This window comes from Quercus lobata, chromosome 2, assembly GCF_001633185.2.
Source record: "Quercus lobata isolate SW786 chromosome 2, ValleyOak3.0 Primary Assembly, whole genome shotgun sequence".
In the NCBI taxonomy this organism is placed as follows: domain Eukaryota; kingdom Viridiplantae; phylum Streptophyta; class Magnoliopsida; order Fagales; family Fagaceae; genus Quercus; species Quercus lobata.
The window spans coordinates 102,378,460-102,395,476 of NC_044905.1; the positions used below are offsets into that span (position 1 = coordinate 102,378,460).

The 17,017-nt window shown below is 33.8% G+C and overlaps 1 protein-coding gene across 5 annotated transcripts; it reads left to right on the forward strand.

Annotated features, from left to right (window-relative positions):
• The first annotated feature begins 1,509 nt into the window (after positions 1–1,509).
• LOC115977608 (uncharacterized protein At5g08430-like) lies at positions 1,510–13,945 on the forward strand. 5 transcript variants are annotated; one of them, XM_031099554.1, is made up of 11 exons: positions 1,510–1,622; positions 2,116–2,292; positions 3,421–3,500; positions 4,086–4,273; positions 5,270–6,188; positions 6,969–7,069; positions 7,613–7,672; positions 9,400–9,450; positions 10,519–10,589; positions 11,474–11,718; positions 12,782–13,945. In XM_031099554.1, the coding sequence occupies exons 2-11, from the start codon at positions 2,198–2,200 to the stop codon at positions 13,402–13,404; spliced, it is 2,433 nt and encodes an 810-aa protein (XP_030955414.1). In that variant the 5' UTR covers positions 1,510–1,622; positions 2,116–2,197; the 3' UTR covers positions 13,405–13,945. The 5 variants fall into 5 exon arrangements, with proteins under 5 accessions (XP_030955414.1, XP_030955413.1, XP_030955416.1 ...); XM_031099553.1 differs by having other exon boundaries at positions 1,510–1,616; XM_031099556.1 differs by lacking the exons at positions 1,510–1,622; positions 2,116–2,292 and adding an exon at positions 2,806–2,813.
• The last annotated feature ends 3,072 nt before the right edge of the window (positions 13,946–17,017 follow it).

Sequence of the window (17,017 nt, forward strand, 5' to 3'; positions counted from 1 at the left end):
TTTTGGTAATTGAAAAATGTAGTAATCCCAAATTATTATAAATGCTCTAAATTAACCTTTACCCAAAAAATAGAAGAGCCTCTGAGCACACGCATGAGTGCATCACGCGCGTGCTCAGAGGCTAGTATATGGTTATGGACCTCACAACGAAAATGGTGTTACATGTAATTTGTTACGTAAGATGCTCCCTTGGACGACACTTAATAGTCTATTTGAAAAAGAAAAATTACCTACTTTAAATTTTAATTAATGTTTATCTCTTCTTTTAAATGAGACATATATTGTACTCATTATATCTCTAAGTGTTTGTGTGATACAATTTTTTTTTTTTTTTTTTTTTGCTTTTTTAAGTGGTTTATTTTTTTGAAAAAAATGACTTAGAAATATAAAAAAAAAAGTTTATGGGACAATTTTTTACTTTTTTGTTCACTTAAATTTTTTCTTTCCAATTAATTAGCATGTTATAATTTGAGTATAATTACAATAGTGTTAGTAGTGAACTATGCAAACCTAATATGGTATTAATCACAATTTACCAATTAATAAGTTGCGACAAAAAAAATTATAAAATTCTTTTGTACCCCTAACACTAACACCTAACATTGATTGTTCAATAAAAGGTTGATTTTGAAAGTAAAATTTCTTTTTTAGATGAAGATATAAGTTGTTTATCACAAATACACTTAAGCAAGTTTACAAGATGTGTAGGAACCAATTCCATTCAAAATTGATTCACCCTCTATTTCCTTTGCAAGCTTTGTCAATGCATCAGCTATTGAATTTTCTACTAATCTTACATGACTAAATCGATACCATCCCATAGTTTTTGTGCAATCCATTGTGGCTATTTACGATCATAGATGATAAGATGAGCCTCCTTCAAATTCACAAATCCCAAAGTCCAATCTTGCATGCAAGTTTCACCACACGTCTTGCTGCTAAAGCCTCGATTTCTTCAAACCAGATTTATTAGATTATGTAACAGTTACTTTTCTTATATGGTTATGGACTCATAATGAAAATGGCGTCACATGCAGTTTGTTACAAAAAAACCCATCTCAGACGACGTTAAATAGTCTAAGTGCCTACGTAAGATGTCATCTCAAACGACGTTAAATAGTCTAAATTCCATTTAGGAAAGAAAAAATCACCTACTTAAATCTTAATTTATCAACATTATATTTTTTTACCTTGAGATTTATATTGAAAAGGTCAAAATTTATTTGGCCTATTTTTTGGCAATAGAGTACTACTATTACAGATTCTCAAAAAAAAAAAAAAAAGAGTACTACTATTACTAATTTACTATGTAAAAACAAAACGAAAAAAGAAAATGCAGATTTTTCAGAACATGAAATTTTTTTTTATTTTAATAATCCAGAACCTGGATAATGATATTAACGTCTGACACTTGACGCAAATCCTCTGACATAAACGCTGAAAAGTGAAAACCCACTATAAATACAATCCCAATGCCACGGTTGCCACCCAACATTGTTGTGTTTTCTCGCTGGCTCAAGTCTCAAACACAATCTTTTTAGCTCTTCATTTCACAAGGGTCTTCCACCCAAGCTTCATTGCAACATTTTTAGCTGTTTGGTTTGCAAATTTGAAAGGTAAAGGTCTGTGCTTTATTCTATTTTTTTGGTCTTTTTTCTCAGATGGGTCTTCATAGAATTACCCAAATTAAAAAAAGGTCATTTCTGTGATGACCAAGTTTTAGAGAGACAAAAAAAGCGTCAACTTTCAGAGAAGGAACATCTTAAATTACTTTTCTGATTTTATAAGGTCTATCTCTCACAAGTTGGTTTTTTTTTAATGTATAATAAAGAATTTCATATATTGCCCAGAATGCTGTTCTAGTATTTCGTTTAATATATCTTTTGTTTTGTTTTATATTATTGTGTTATACATATATTTTTAGGCTTTCATTCAACATTACTTTTTATGATTAATTCTCTTTTCCCTTAGATTTGCAAATTTATTGTTACATTCTTTGCTTCTTTTTTGCAAATGGGACTGTGATAATTTAGCATAAGTTTAGTTTAACTTGATCGTGGTGGGGAGAGAGAGAGATGGTGTATGTATATCTGATATTTCTTGTTTATTTGACAGGGTTTCTCAGCTTTTGAGTTTCAAGGATTTGGGTTGCCCTGGGATTAATTTTGGAAGTTAGATAGTGTTTGGTTCAAAGATTATGGCAAGGAAGAATAGGAGAAAGAAGGAAGAGATTGCAGAAGATTACTGCTTCATCTGCAAAGATGGAGGGTTGCTCATGGTCTGTGAGTACAAGTGAGTTCTCAAAAAAACCACAACTTTTTTCATTTGGGCATGCCAATTATTTATTTAAAAAAATTCAAAAGTTGGTCCTCTCAATCTTTAGTAATAAGGGCAGTTTTGTCATTTACAATGCTATGGAAGAGAGAGTTGGATAAAATAAAATAATGGGGTGTCCAAATCAGTATCAAACATGTTTGTTTGTTGGATTTTGTTGCACGTGCCATGCATATGATTGAGTGAGGAATTTAAGGCACCTGTGGTGGAGGGTAGCTCATTGGCTTTGGAATTATTATTATAACTGTGATATAAAGCAAGGGTGTGGTGCCTGGATTGAATGAACAGTAAATTTGGATGAAATATTTTGGTCCTTTTATTTTATATGGTCACTTTTGTTTTTGTGGTATTAGAATGATGTTTAAATAATCTGCCCAAAATTTGGATAAATTAACTTGTCATTACCTGATTACCAACCCTTTCTGATGGTGGGTTGCTGCAGCTTAATGACTTCTGCTGCTAAGTGTTTACTGCTGCTGGTTTTCCACCTCTACAATCTGATCCATATGTCTAAAATAAAACTTAAAATGCTAGGTTAAGTCATCAAAGATATTGTAGGTGTAATATTGGTTTCAGAATTAAGAAACTTGTAATTTAATACATTTGCTTTGTGGTAAACAGTATTTAGATACAAGCTTGGCATTTAGGCACACGAGTATTACTATGATATATTACTAATGGCACCGGATGATTTGAAAGTCTGTTCAAATTTATGATTTTGCTAATATCTTACATGTTTGATCAAAGGAATTATATATCTACTTTTAGTTTTCAGAATTAAGAAACTTGTCATGGTGCATATTTGATTTCTGGTTACCAGTTCCCTGCTACAAACTTGGTCTTTGCTAGCACAAGCATGCTATGTTTCTAACGGGCTAGGTGATTAGTGATGCTGGTCAGATGTATAAATTCCTATATATCCTATATAACTGGATACTGATACATCTCTTTCTCCTAAGAACTTTCAAATATAATTGGAAATTATTATGTCTCTCTCCTAAGAACTTTCATATAAAATATACTTTTTGGTGTGGTGTCAAAAGACATTTTCAGTTTTTTTTTTTATAGCATATTCATTTCTTTCAGGGATTGTCTTAAAGCGTATCATCCTCATTGTGTGGGAAGAGATGATTCTTTTGTGAAGACTGTAGATCGCTGGACTTGCGGTTAGCTACTAAATTTTATCTATGATGATACTTCTGTGTAATATTCTGTCATTTTGAATGAATTCTACTGTTCAAGCATCATGCAGATTAGGTATATGTGAAATACATGGAGCCTGACAACACATCCCTTTTTTATGTATGATACATATGATATGTGTGCCACAACCTTTTCCCCATTTTGATTATCCTAGATGTCACACCTGCCACATTATCTTAATGGTTTAGGGAAATAGCACCATTTAAATCTGGACCAAATTTTTGCCTATTGGATATTGAATTAAGTAATATTACTATGATTTTTTACCTCAAATAATGAAAAATGCATACCCAACTTTGCAATTGATAGAGAAAATATGTTCCATCATATTATGTCAATGTTTTTTTCATCCTAAATTTGTGCAGTTACGGAAGATAGATCATCTTTCAGCTCCACTTCATCGGCAAATTACTTTACTTTCTAAATAAACTAAGCCTTTCTATAGTACTTTGTGGTGCTTTCTTAGTATTTTTTATTAGCCCCTCTATTTTATGCTTGCATCATTGTAGTTGTACCTGCTTATAAAAAGCTAAAGTTTTATATTTTAGGTTGGCATTCTTGCTTCATTTGCCAGAAAAACTCAAAATTTCAGTGCTTTTGTTGCCCAAATGCTGTTTGTGGACGCTGCATCTGTGATGCTGAGTTTGCATGTGTTAGAGGGAAGAAAGGATTTTGCAATCACTGCTTGATTCTTGCACAACTTATAGAAGAAAACATCGATGTCGACTTTGATGGGGTATGGTTGTCTGACTCTGGAAATACATCTCTAATTTGAATTTTTTTTTTTTTTTTTTTTAATAGGTAATAGAAGTTTTATTAAATAAAAATGTACTCTGTGTTCACAATGATGAACACACTGTACTTGAAACAATATTAACAAATCAATAAGAAATGCTAACAGATTGTAAGAAATCAAAAATAGAAATACATTGCGTAAAACCCCAAATACAAGACCACTCAAACAAAGTCCCTACTAGCAGAGACTTTACCAGATCTAGGGGCCTCTCAATATCTTCAAAAGTTCATTTTTTACATTCCTGCCAAATTAACCACATTAGACATGCCAGTACCATATAAAACATCTCTAATTCGTTCTTTCTTGTATTCAGGATTTGTTGCTTCTTCAACTATCTTCTTATATTGTTTTTCCTTTTTTTTAATTCAACTAAAAGTCTAAAAGCCACCAAGAATCCACTTTTTTAGTCCATAAGTATACAAGAGAGGAGCAACATAGAGTCTTAGACAAAGAAAAATGCTGAGAGAGAGAGAGAGCGAGAATGGCTGTCTTGACATAATCCTATCTTATCTCTTTTGTTTGATTGTTTCCATTTTTGTTACATTCAGAATTTTTCAAAATAATTTTTTTAAGGAAGTTCTCCCAATCATTCACAGAACTAGTGATTTAATAACAAAAGAAAATAGCTCTTCAGCCTATAGCTTGCCAAAGTTCATTACAAGGATAAGTGGCTTGTAAGTGAAATGAAAAGATGAGAATTTAATGCTGATCTTTAGATTATGAAGGTTAAGTCTCAGGTGAAAAAAAGGCATAATTATATTTTGCAAATAACCTAAACCTTATTTTCATCAATGGATTCAAATAATCAGTTTTCCTACTTTTGTTTCAGCTTCTTGAGGGTTCTTTTTCTTCTTTCAATAAGTGTCTTATTGGTTTGGCCAAATAAATTTAAGTCTTGTTACTTTTTTTCCCATTAGCTATCTGGTTATGATACAGGGCAAGATAGACTTCAAAGATAGAGATACATATGAGGGCCTTTTCAAGGAATATTGGGAGATAATCAAAGAAAAGGAAGGGTTAACTTCAAAGCATGTCCATTCCGCAGATAAATTACTGAAGAAGAATAAGAACTACAGGGCTGGCTATGATTCAAATGAAACTTGTGAAGGGGAAGAAGATGAAGACGATGATCAATTTGACGAAGAAAGTCACCTTATAGTATCTGATTATGAGGACCTGGATGATATAGTAGAAAACAAGGCTGTGGGAAAAAGGAAGAGATCCAAGGGAGATAAAAGTGCAATGAAAAAGAAGGCAAAATCAAAGAAAAAGGAGTTCATTGGATGGGGCTCAAGACCTCTCATAGAATTTCTTTCTTCTATCGGTAAAGATTCAACCAAAGAATTATCACAAAATGATGTTACGACTATCATTACTGATTATTGTAGAGAGAACAAGCTTTTTGACCCAGAAAAAAAGAAGAGAGTTCTTTGTGATGAGAGGCTACAATCTCTCTTAGGAAGAAAGTCGGTGATTAAAAATAGTATACATAACCTCCTGAAAGCTCACTTTGCTGTGAACCTTGAGCAATGGGAGGAATCTGAGTTTGGGTGTAGTTCAGAAGAAAGGGATGAAGGTGTTTTGTTCCCCTCTAAAAGGCAAAGAAAGTTGAGCTCAGATGGAATATCTCTGAAGGAATCAACTCCAATTGTAACTCCAGTTGTACAGCGAAGCTGTTTTGCATCCATAGTTGTTGAAAACATCAAGCTTGTCTATTTGAAGAGGAGTTTAGTGGAAGAGCTGTTGAAGCAGCCTGAAACTTTTGAAGGCAAATTAATGGGAAGTTTTGTGAGAATAAAGTCAGACCCAAATGACTACTTGCAAAAAAATACTCATCAGCTTGTGCAAGTTAAAGGTAATTTCCTTATTAATGGCTACAAATTATGAATAACTAATAGTTACAGGGATCTTTGCTGTCATAGCTGTTCCAGAGAGTTATTGTTACGTTTGTCACTTCTGAATTTACTTTAATAACATAATGTTGTTTCTGAGTAAAAATTATGGCAAAGCTTAATTCTTTATTATAACAACAATTTTTTATTTAATACTTTTAATCACTAAAACAACTTAGGTACAAATGTGGTGCGGAATTTTCTGCTTGGACCGAAAAACCTTTACATGGATCATACACATAAAAGTAGTACTAGATTCTGGGTTTCACAAATTTGTGGCGTTTGAATGCCTTAAAGATGTGGCTTGTCATATAGCAGTGGCTTGTAGTTTTAGGAATTGGTTCTAATAACATGAAAATCTAAGTGTCAAATAAATACTATATAACCTGAGGAAACTAAGTGTAAAAAAAAAAAAAAAAAAAAAAAAAAAAAAAAAAAACTCCATAATTTACTCCCCATTATGAACTTTAATTTCAAAAACCATCCCGGTGGGAAATGTAAATTACTCTTTTAATGAAGTTGATTCCAAGTCTAGGCCATGTTAAGACAGCTTATGGGAAGATAGATAAGAGTAGCTCAGAAGATCTAGGATTCATCTAATTATATATATCTCCTTACTATCACTTGCACTGGACATGAAACTAGATCAGTCTTTTGGCGAATGTTCTTTCAGTGAATGCTATAAAGTTCCTGTCTTGGATGACTAAACCTTCTTTTGTGTGTTGTAACTTTTATCATCACAGGCATAAAGAGAGCTTCAACAAATGGTGAAACACTCCTACAAGTTTCCAATCGTCCAAAAGATGTATCCATTTGCAAGCTTTCTGATGATGACTTCTCTAAGGTAACAACAGTGTTAGTGTTTTGAATGTCTTTATTTTCTTTTGTTTCTATAGTATTTTTGTCCTATTTATAAAGATATAAAAGCACAATAGTATAAAAATCAAAAGAAACATGGGATGATTAATTTCCTAAGTCAATTATAATAATTAAATTTATATATCTACTAGTTTAATTTATGTTGATTTAGTTATGAGCTACCTATCAGAAAAAATGATGGTTTAGTTATGAGCTTTGCTGGAAAAAGAAAATGAAAATCTTAGGACATGTTTCTACAGTGAGCACTGGGTTTATCCAGAGTTGATGTTGTAAAAGATTTTCTTAAATATGGTTTCTACTGATCTGTAATTGCAAAGGAAAAATGCTTTTTAATTTTCTGGTTGAGTAGAGTTTTTAGCCATAGTTCATCAGTGAAACCTTTCCTAATTACAATATTTTCCTCATCAATTGACATACCCCTTGCTTTCTAGCAGAAATTATTGTTTAGTTCCAAATATGTGCTGGTTTTAAATGAAAATCCCAATGATCAGATGCTGTCTTTTTTCAGGAAGAATGTGAGGATCTGCTCCAAAGAGTGAAAGATGGCCTGCTCAGAAAGCCTACTGTTGTAAGTAGTGTCACTTACTGTAAATTCAAAAGGCATTGTGGAAACTTCAAAGTCACTAGTACTAATATATATCAGATCTCAAGAAATTGATCAAGTGTTTTAATAGATTTTTTTCTTTTTTGACAAGTGCAAAAATTAATGTAAAAGATGCCAAGGGGACGGCACCCAGATACACTAGGGATTAACTATACTAATAGAATCAATATTTGATTATCTTTAAAATGGGAAACAATATGTAAAAGCACATTGCTTTCTTTGTGGAAACGAATTACAACTAACAACAGTCTTTTGCAAAGGACTCTTGATTTTATATATCTTGAGCCTTAGTCATTGGTAGGGTACAAACAATTGGAATTTTCTTCCACATGGTAGACATTATTTTATGAAGGTCTTGCCCTTCTTCTTTTTCTTTTTTTTTTAAGTTCTGTCTCTTTTGGCTGTGGGGTGAGTCTTTTAGAAAATCTGCTTTCAAACTGAGGTAATTTGGAAATGAAAGGATGGAACATGCATGAACCTCAAATTTTCAACTTTATGTAGATTATAATTAAAATCCTCATAAGCATTTTCAAGAATTTTCACGACTATTTATGGACACCATTTTAATGTTCTTCTGGGAAATAGCTACCTGTTACTTGGATATATCATGATTGGCTCTTTGCTTCAGAGGCTCAAGCATCTTTCTTTTGAAATTGAAACACTTCCCACTTTCTAAGTGGTGCCTATATCTGCTAAATTGTGTAATAATTATTCTTGAATAGCAGACCACTGTATTGTGGAAATAAAGTAACAAATTGGATGGGAGTGATTCGGGAAGCGTGAAGACAAATTTATTTTTATATAATTTTAGAAGTCATTTGCTTTCCTAGGTGCATATTCCTAGGCTTTGCTTTCTTGCTTGGTACCAATTCCAAGCAAGCCTAGGTGTTGATTCCTTGGTTATTTTTATTTTTCTGTTCTTTAATTTCAGAGTTGCATCAGTTTTGGTTTTCCTTGAAAAATCTATCCCCTAATGCCTAGCTTTAAAATATTCTAGATAAGCACCTTTGTAATATTGGAACAGTCAAACAGGAATTATTAAAATTCTTGGAAGGAGACCTAGTTAGGAAATAATTGTCCACGTATTATGGAAACAATTTTGCTCGTAAGGAATTGAGGAACCTTCTCTTATGTTATGCTACATCTTTGCTACATGATCTAGAAAGTATAATTAGTGGCCCGTCACTTATCAAAAAAAAAAAAAGTACAATTAGTGGCCTGCCTTTTCATGCTTAAACTGTTTTTTGTGCTTGCATAGTGTAATTATGTGTATTTGAGTGTTTACTGTTCATTGCTCCAAGAATATATTTATTACTTATGAGGATTCTAAACTAGCAGCCAAAAAAGAAAAGCAGACTTTAGATTGTAAATTTTATGGGGACCTTTTGTATTCTCCTCATATACTTAAGTTGTTCTTCTTTCTTCTTTCTTTAAATAAATTTAAGTTATCCAATAGAAAAGAAAAAAATAATTTTATATTTCATTTATATTTTCCCTAATATTGGTGTATGTTGAGGTTTTTTACCTTGTGGGATGATATATTTCATTTATATCATGTATCTGGGATGATATGATTTTCACCTTTTGCTGTATTGGTTGTGAATAATTTTATGGTGCTTATGTAATACCTTGCAAGTAATGAATTAAAAACTGCTATTCCAGCTCCTTAAATAGTTTGCCTTCTTTTATAGGTGGAGTTTGAGGAGAAGGCTAGAACTCTGCATGAGGATATAATAAAGCATGTATGTATCGAGACTATATGTTCTCTTTTTTGATACACGTGTGTTTATTTTAATTTTTCTCTATCTACTTAAAAAGTTAGAAGATTATGTCATTTATAGTGTAATTCCAAGAGTACATATGGGCTGACAAGCATGCATGTGGAAAAGGAAGAAATGACATTCCATGGTAGAAGAAGAAAAGAAATAAAAACTTTTCTGGATGTGTCAAATATTAGGATTCACTATAACTTCTTTATGTTTACTTTGGGGCTCCCTGGCCTATTCTTTGCAGTCTTGGAGTATAAATTGAAAGACATTTCAGGTCTGGGGTGCCTCCCTGATTATTGTTAGAGACAGATTGATAACTGAATTTCTCATATTGGATACCCAAAAAAAAAAAAAAAAACACTCAAGCAAGATAATGAAAGATCTAAAAAAATCATAATTTTGCGGACATGTTATATGATATTCATAATCATTTCTCTGGAGCAACTTGGTGCACATTCACCTATTCACTAAAGTTGTAGAGTTGAATTTGAAATGAGTTCAAGATATATTTTAGATTTTTTAGAGTAAGAAGAGTGTAACTGTGATTTTTTTGAAGTTTATGGATGGTTAAATAAATGTGGAGTATTAAGGATTCATATTCTTCAATTCGTTCCCTAATTCTTTCTTTGCACCCCTACCACTGAGAAAAAACGCGCGCGGGGGGGGGGGGGGGGGGGGGGGGTTGGGGGGTGCATGGCTAATTCCATGTACTTCTAGTTCCTTGAAATCAAGTCATTTGACTGTCTTACATGCAGCATCTCAAATACAGTCAAACTGTTTTCCAGCTTTAAATATGTTCTTCATTTTTTTTTTTTTTTGGGAATTTATTTATAAGGGTTCAGTTTGGAAGTTTTATAAGCGGTCGTCTCTCTATTTTCTCTATATTAATCTTGGTTATGCTAACCTCCTTGTGTGTTCAAACACAATCTAAAATTCCCAAACACCCCATGGTGTGTTGTGCCTCTCTATTTATTTTGATAGCTGCTATTCTCCTGATTTTGCTGTTATGATTTATATTATCTTGGAATTTTTATATGATAGTGGATTGTGCGAGAGCTGATTTTATTGCAAAGACGCATTGATCAGGCAAATGAAAAGGGCTGGAGAAGAGAATATCCTTTCTTTATGCAGTATATGTAACTCAAATTCAGTATTAATGGACCATTCTGGGAAGCTATGGATTCTCAAATATGATTCTTGTGTTATTAAAACACACCATGAGATTAAGGTTGAGGTGATCATGTAAAAGGTGATTGGCCAGTGTTGGTCCCACTTAAGTGGGATCCTGAACTGGTGGCTTGAATACAGTCTTACATTTCAGCATTTTTTCTTTCATGCATTAAGTGACTGCTCTCAAGAATCATATTTGCACTTTTGTTTGGTAGTCGAAGACTTTACCATTATATATATGGGAGTTGCTATTTCAACTCCAGATTGTTGCTTGAACATTGCCCCTCTCATGGGATGGGACCCACCACCATGAGAGATGGGAGTGTGAAAACAATTTTTGATTTGAAATAACAACTACCTATAATATGTGCGTATGTATTGTTATGTTTGTTTATAAGGGGTTTTATTTCAACTCTCCTCATTGTTGCTTGAACAGCCCCTCTCTCATGGGATGGAGCCCAGCCCCATGAAAGAGGGGATTGTTGAATCAACAATTCTTGTAGTTGGAACATAAAATTCTAAATTCTAAATGCAGAAAAATAAAATCAATAGAAAGCTAGTGATGTGTATACTTCTTACATTAAAGACACCTTCTACTGGGTCACAAGCTCACAGCTTTCTTCTATTCATGTGATGACAAGTCCATTCGAAACCTCATATCAATTGGAAGTTTCTGTTGATTGGCATTTTCATATGTTCAGTATAAATTATTAGTGTCTTTATTATTTCTTCCAGTTTAATTGATTTCTGTATTTGTAGTGTCCAGAATTAGTCTGGTCTATATATTTCTTGATGAAAAAAAATGTGATGCTTAACTTGCACATAAGCTTTCTGAATACATGGATAGAAAGATGCTGCTTCAGAAACCATCAGAACAGTCACGGTTGCTGCATGAGGTTCCAGAAGTAATTGCTGATGTAGTAGAGGATGAACTCACTTTTGAGGACTCTTCTAGAAAAGATAAACAAGGATGCTTGCCAGAATTAGCCCCTGGGACTTCTGAACTCCCCTGCACTGATTTAAAAGGCAAAGGAACTTCTTGCTACCCAAATGGTGGAAAATATCCTGCAGGTTTGCTGAGTTTTGACTTTTATGATAAAAATAAATTATATGTGCATAATAAAGACATGTATCTGTCTGTTTGAGTTGTGTACTCGTGTCTATTACTATGGATTTTGCAGATTGATCTTTGTTTGAAATTTCAGTAGTTTTTGTGTCCAATAATTGAATGGGAGCTGGACATGTATGCATGCAGAATCAAGGTTTCTAAATTCTGACAATACTTCAAGATTCCGTTCTTTTTTTGCCTTTTCGAAATCTAATATGTCAAACTAAATCAATGATTCTTCTGCAAAATTTTGAGTATCTTGATGGTTGCAAAATATTATAGGAAACTGTCTTCCAAGAATCAGCTTCTATAAGTCTGGTCTTTTCCAGAGTCATTTGTGAATTTAATTCTACTGTTTCTCTGCAATCTAATTGTGCGTCACTAAAAATGGCTAATCTCACCTTTGATATTTTCATAAAATTCTTAGCTAGTAAGTCTATAATTTTCAACATCTTTGTATTGAGTATGAGAATAATTATCAAATAAGTTGACTAGCTTTGTTATTGTCTTAGCTTCTTTTTGCAAGATCAGCTGTTGTTGAACTCTAAATCACTTTTCTACTAAACTCTACAATGCCAACACCCTGTAGAGAAAATAGTGAAGCAGAAAACAAGCAAATAGCTTTGGTCTATGCCCACTAACACACACAACATACACATTACTGTTGAGAAGTTATGAACCACACTAATTGGAGGTATAGTTTACCATCAGGGCTTCATATCCTCCTTGATCTTTGTCTAAAATTGGACTAGAGGTACCAATCAAGCATCCTTTTTATTTTCATTTAAGGGACCTGCATTTACTGCAGAAAATGCATGCAATACTTTATTGCCAGCGCATGGAGTTCCCTCATGGGAGCCGTGGGGGGTTTTCAGCAGACTGTACAGTTCAGTTGTTGATTCGGCCCCAATTTGGATAATGAAATGCTCTGTAATTTCAATTTAGCTTTTGATTCAGTCTGTAGATGTTCTTTGATAAAGTAGAAAGTTTAACCCTCTATATTGTGTGTTCATTTCCATGGCTTAGCTTTTGTTGCCCCAGTAAAGGCAGTCCAATTCCGTGTGCCTATCCCAGAAGAGAAGCAGCAGTCTGAAGGATCTCTATACAAAAAATCAACTGAACAATTTCATAAATTTGCCCCTGATGTTAAAGGTGACGACATTCTTCAAAGAGAGCAGCACTATTCCAGGGCTTTGCATCCTGAAGTTTTGCCACAAGGATCTCTCACTTTTACTCCTGAAGTAAAGCAGCGCCGTTCAAAGTCATTGCTTCTTGAAGAATTGCCACAAAAATCACGCACTTTTGCTCTTGAGGGCCATTGCGATGTTATTTCTCCAAAAATAAGTCATGAACAGACAAATGAGAAAAAGCAAAACATGTCAACAGTTGAGTTTATTGAGTTAAGTGATGATGATGAACAAATTCTGAATCATGCACCTAGAAAGCAAGCAATTGAGAACACTGGATGCTCTATATGGTATTGTGTGGGTCCACATGGTGAAAAAAGGGGTCCCTTTTCGATGTCGGTGCTCAAACGTTGGAGTGATACTAATTCTCCATTGAACTTCAAGGTTTGGAGGAAAGATCAGAGTGAACAAGATGCAGTCTCCTTGACCGAAGCTCTTAGCCAGAATTTTCCCCAAAACTGAAGCTCTTTGCCAGAGAATTTTCCCCAAGATCTGAGTCATGCACCTTGAAAGCAAGCAGTTTAGAATTGTGAATGCTCTTTATGGTATTATGTGGGTCCACATGGTGAAAAAAGGGATCCTTTATCAATGTCATTGCTCAAATGTTGGAGCAATACTAATTCTTATACATCAAATTTCTAGGTTTGGAGGACAGTTCAGAATGAAAAAGATGCAATCTCTTTGACTGAAGCTCTTTGTCAGAATTTTCCCTCAAACAGAAGAAAAAGTTAGGTTTTTGTTACTATGATGTCTGTTATATTTGAAGTCTATGGAGTAGGAAACAGGAAGAGTCCAACTAGCTATGAACTTGTTAGTTGAAATGCATCATGTGTATATCTTCAAATGGAACTAGAATGTAAGTATACTCAAGAAAGAATCCTGTAGATAGAATAGATGTCCTGATCTGAAAATTTTAGGTTGCAACTGCTGCTATTTGCAGTGTGATGTACATGACAATAGTATATTACATGGATGTTAATTTGTTCTAGAGGTTATCTCTTAATTAATCTTTTTTACTAATTCTGTTATTTCTTGAGGTATGTTTGACTTTGAGTTTACTATTTTATTTCTCTTAAACTAAGTGTTAGCCCAAAATGAAGATGTCAAAATGATCAGTTCATGACTTGCAAGAAGCCAAGAAGTCAAATGAGTGATTGAAAGTAAGGGTGTGAATGGGTGGGGTTGGAAATTTACTTTAGAATATGCAGGATTGAACGAAAGTTCAGAAGTATGTTTGAATACTCAAAATTAGATTCATATTGCAAAGACTCCCAAGTCCCAACTGGTGTGAATTTTGAAGAGCACTACCCTGTTAAAATCCATCCACTTGGGTGTGTCAGACCCACTTGCAAGACTCAATCTAGTAGACATAGAGTAATGCTGACCATGTCAAGTGTTAGTAAGTGGCTGCATAATACCTCTTTTTTGGAGGAGATTCTTAGACATTATGATATTGAAGAAAGGTGTTTCATAATGAATGAACACAGCCTTCATATTGGATTAGAAGATGTGTTGTATATATCCGGATTTCCAAAAAGTGGCAAAGCCGGTCATAAGCAATGAAAAAGATGCAAATAATTTTTTTTACTTTGTACTAGGGTGGTAAGATGCAAAATATGTATAGAGACAGAGATGGAAAAGTTGAATATATCACCAACTTAAAATTAGCTCATCTTAGGAGGACTTTTACGGTAGCTCCTCCAGAAATAAGTGAAAACAGTGACGAGTTTAGGCAACACGTTAGAGCAGCTGTATTGTATGTAATTGGTTATATAGTGATGCCGGATACATCAGGATCTGCAGTTTGAAGCTCCTGCCTTGGCCTTCTGGAAAACATTGAAGAAATAAAATATTATTCTTGGGGTGCTGCATTGTTGGCTCAGACACATCATTCATTAGATATTTGCAACCAATAGTTCAAACATATATGCATTGACCAAGCATTGTTTTTCTTTAATCGTAAGCATTGATATTTCAAATATAAGGGTATATATTTATGTTATTTTTTCTAACATTGGATTGAGAATTACAGATTTTTTTCTGAAAGAATATCCAAAGGCTTCTTGAATGTTTAACAAAAATCAACAAACTTGGGGTGCAAGGCCAATAATTTTCCTTTGTTGACAAGTTTTCCTGAATTTTTATACCGGCCATGCAAAAACACATACCATTACAATCCTCCGGAGCCAATCCATGTAATCTTGGATAATTTACAAGCGTAGGAAGTAGGTATGCCTTCTACTTTATCCCTTGAGTTGAGTGTGTGTGTTTGGGGGGTGGGGAATGAATGATTTTTTATATTCATGTCATGTTGTCTTTGTGTGTGCCTCATGTTCTATTTCCATCATTGTAGTATGTCTTAGTACCTAATTTTTCGAAGCCTGTGATCCTTTGTTTTCCAAGAATCAGCTTCTATACTCTTTAGTCTGGTCTCTTCCAGAATCCTTTGTGAATACAATTCTACTTCTGCAATCTAATCATGCATCACTAAAAATGGCTAAAAATCTCACCTTTGATGTACTCATATAAAATTCTCAACTGGTTTGTCTATATAATTTTCAACATCTTTGTATTGAGTATAACAATAACTATCAAATACATTGACTAGCTTTGTTACTGTCTCTTAGCTTCTTTTTGGCAAGAATCGGCTGTTGTTGAACTCTAAACCATTTTTCTACCAAACTCCACAATGTCAACGTCCTATATATAAACTAGTGAAGCAAAAACAAGCAAATGGCTTTGGTCTATGCCCACAAACACACAGCATACACGAAACCGTTGAGAAATCATGAACCACACTAATTGGAGGTATAGTTTACCATCAGGGCTTCATATCCTCATTGATCTTTATATAAGATTGGACTAGTGGTACCAATCTAGCATCCAATTGATTTTGGCCTACGTATGGCAAACTCCATTTAGGGGAGTTACTGCATTTACTGCAGAAACTGCATGCAATATTGATTGCCTGTATGGGAGCTGTGGGGGGTTTTGCAGCAAACACTGTCCAGTTCTATTTTTGATTTGGCTCCAATTTAGATATAATTAAATGCTCTGTAATTTCAATTTAGCTTTGGATTCAGTCTCTATATATTTTTTTGATAAAGTAGAAAGTTTAACCCTCTATGTTGTGTGTTCATTTCCATGATTTAACTTTAGTTGCTCCAGTAAAGGGAGACCAATTCTGTGTAACTATTCTAGAAGAAGTGAGGCAGCAGTCTGAAGGACCTCTTTTCAAAAAATCAACTGAATAATTTAATATATTTCCCCATGATGTTAAAGGTGATGACATTCTTCAAAGTGAGTAGCACCATTCCAAGGCATCCTGTAGAACTGCCTCGAGAATCTCACTTTTCCTCCTGAAGTAAAGCAGCACTATTCAAAGTCATCACTTCTTGAAGAATTGCCACGAACTAACGTACTTTTGCTCTTGAAGGCCATTGTGATGTTGTGTCTCAAAAAATCAGTCAAGAACAAACAAATGAGAAAAAGCAAAGCACCTGAGTTTATCGAGTTAAGTGATGATGATGAACATAATCTGAATCATGCACCTAGAAAGCAAGCATTTGAGAACAGTGAATGCTCTATATGGTACATGGTGTAAAAAGCGGTCCCTTAGCGATGTGATCACTCAAACGTTGGAGCTATACTAGGTCTTATGCATCAAACATCAAGGTTTGGAGGAGAGATCTGAGTGAAAAAGATGCAATCTCTTTGACTGAAGCTCTTTGCCAGAATTCTTTTCAATACAAAAGGTTAAGGTTTTTGTTACTATGATGTCTTTATATTTGAAGTTTATAGAGTAAAGAAGAGAGAGCCCATCAACTACATATGAACTAGTTTAAATGCATCAAGTGTGTTCACATGGAACTAGAATGTAAACATACTCAGAAAGAATCCTTTAGATTGAATAGATGTTCTGATCTGAATATCAAGGTCACTACTGCTGGAATTTGCAATGGGATGTACATGACAATAGATATTATATGGATGTTAATTAGTTCTAGCAATTTATCACTTAATTAAATTTTTTTTTTTTTACTTGTTTCTGTTATTTCTTGTGGAAAGTTTAATT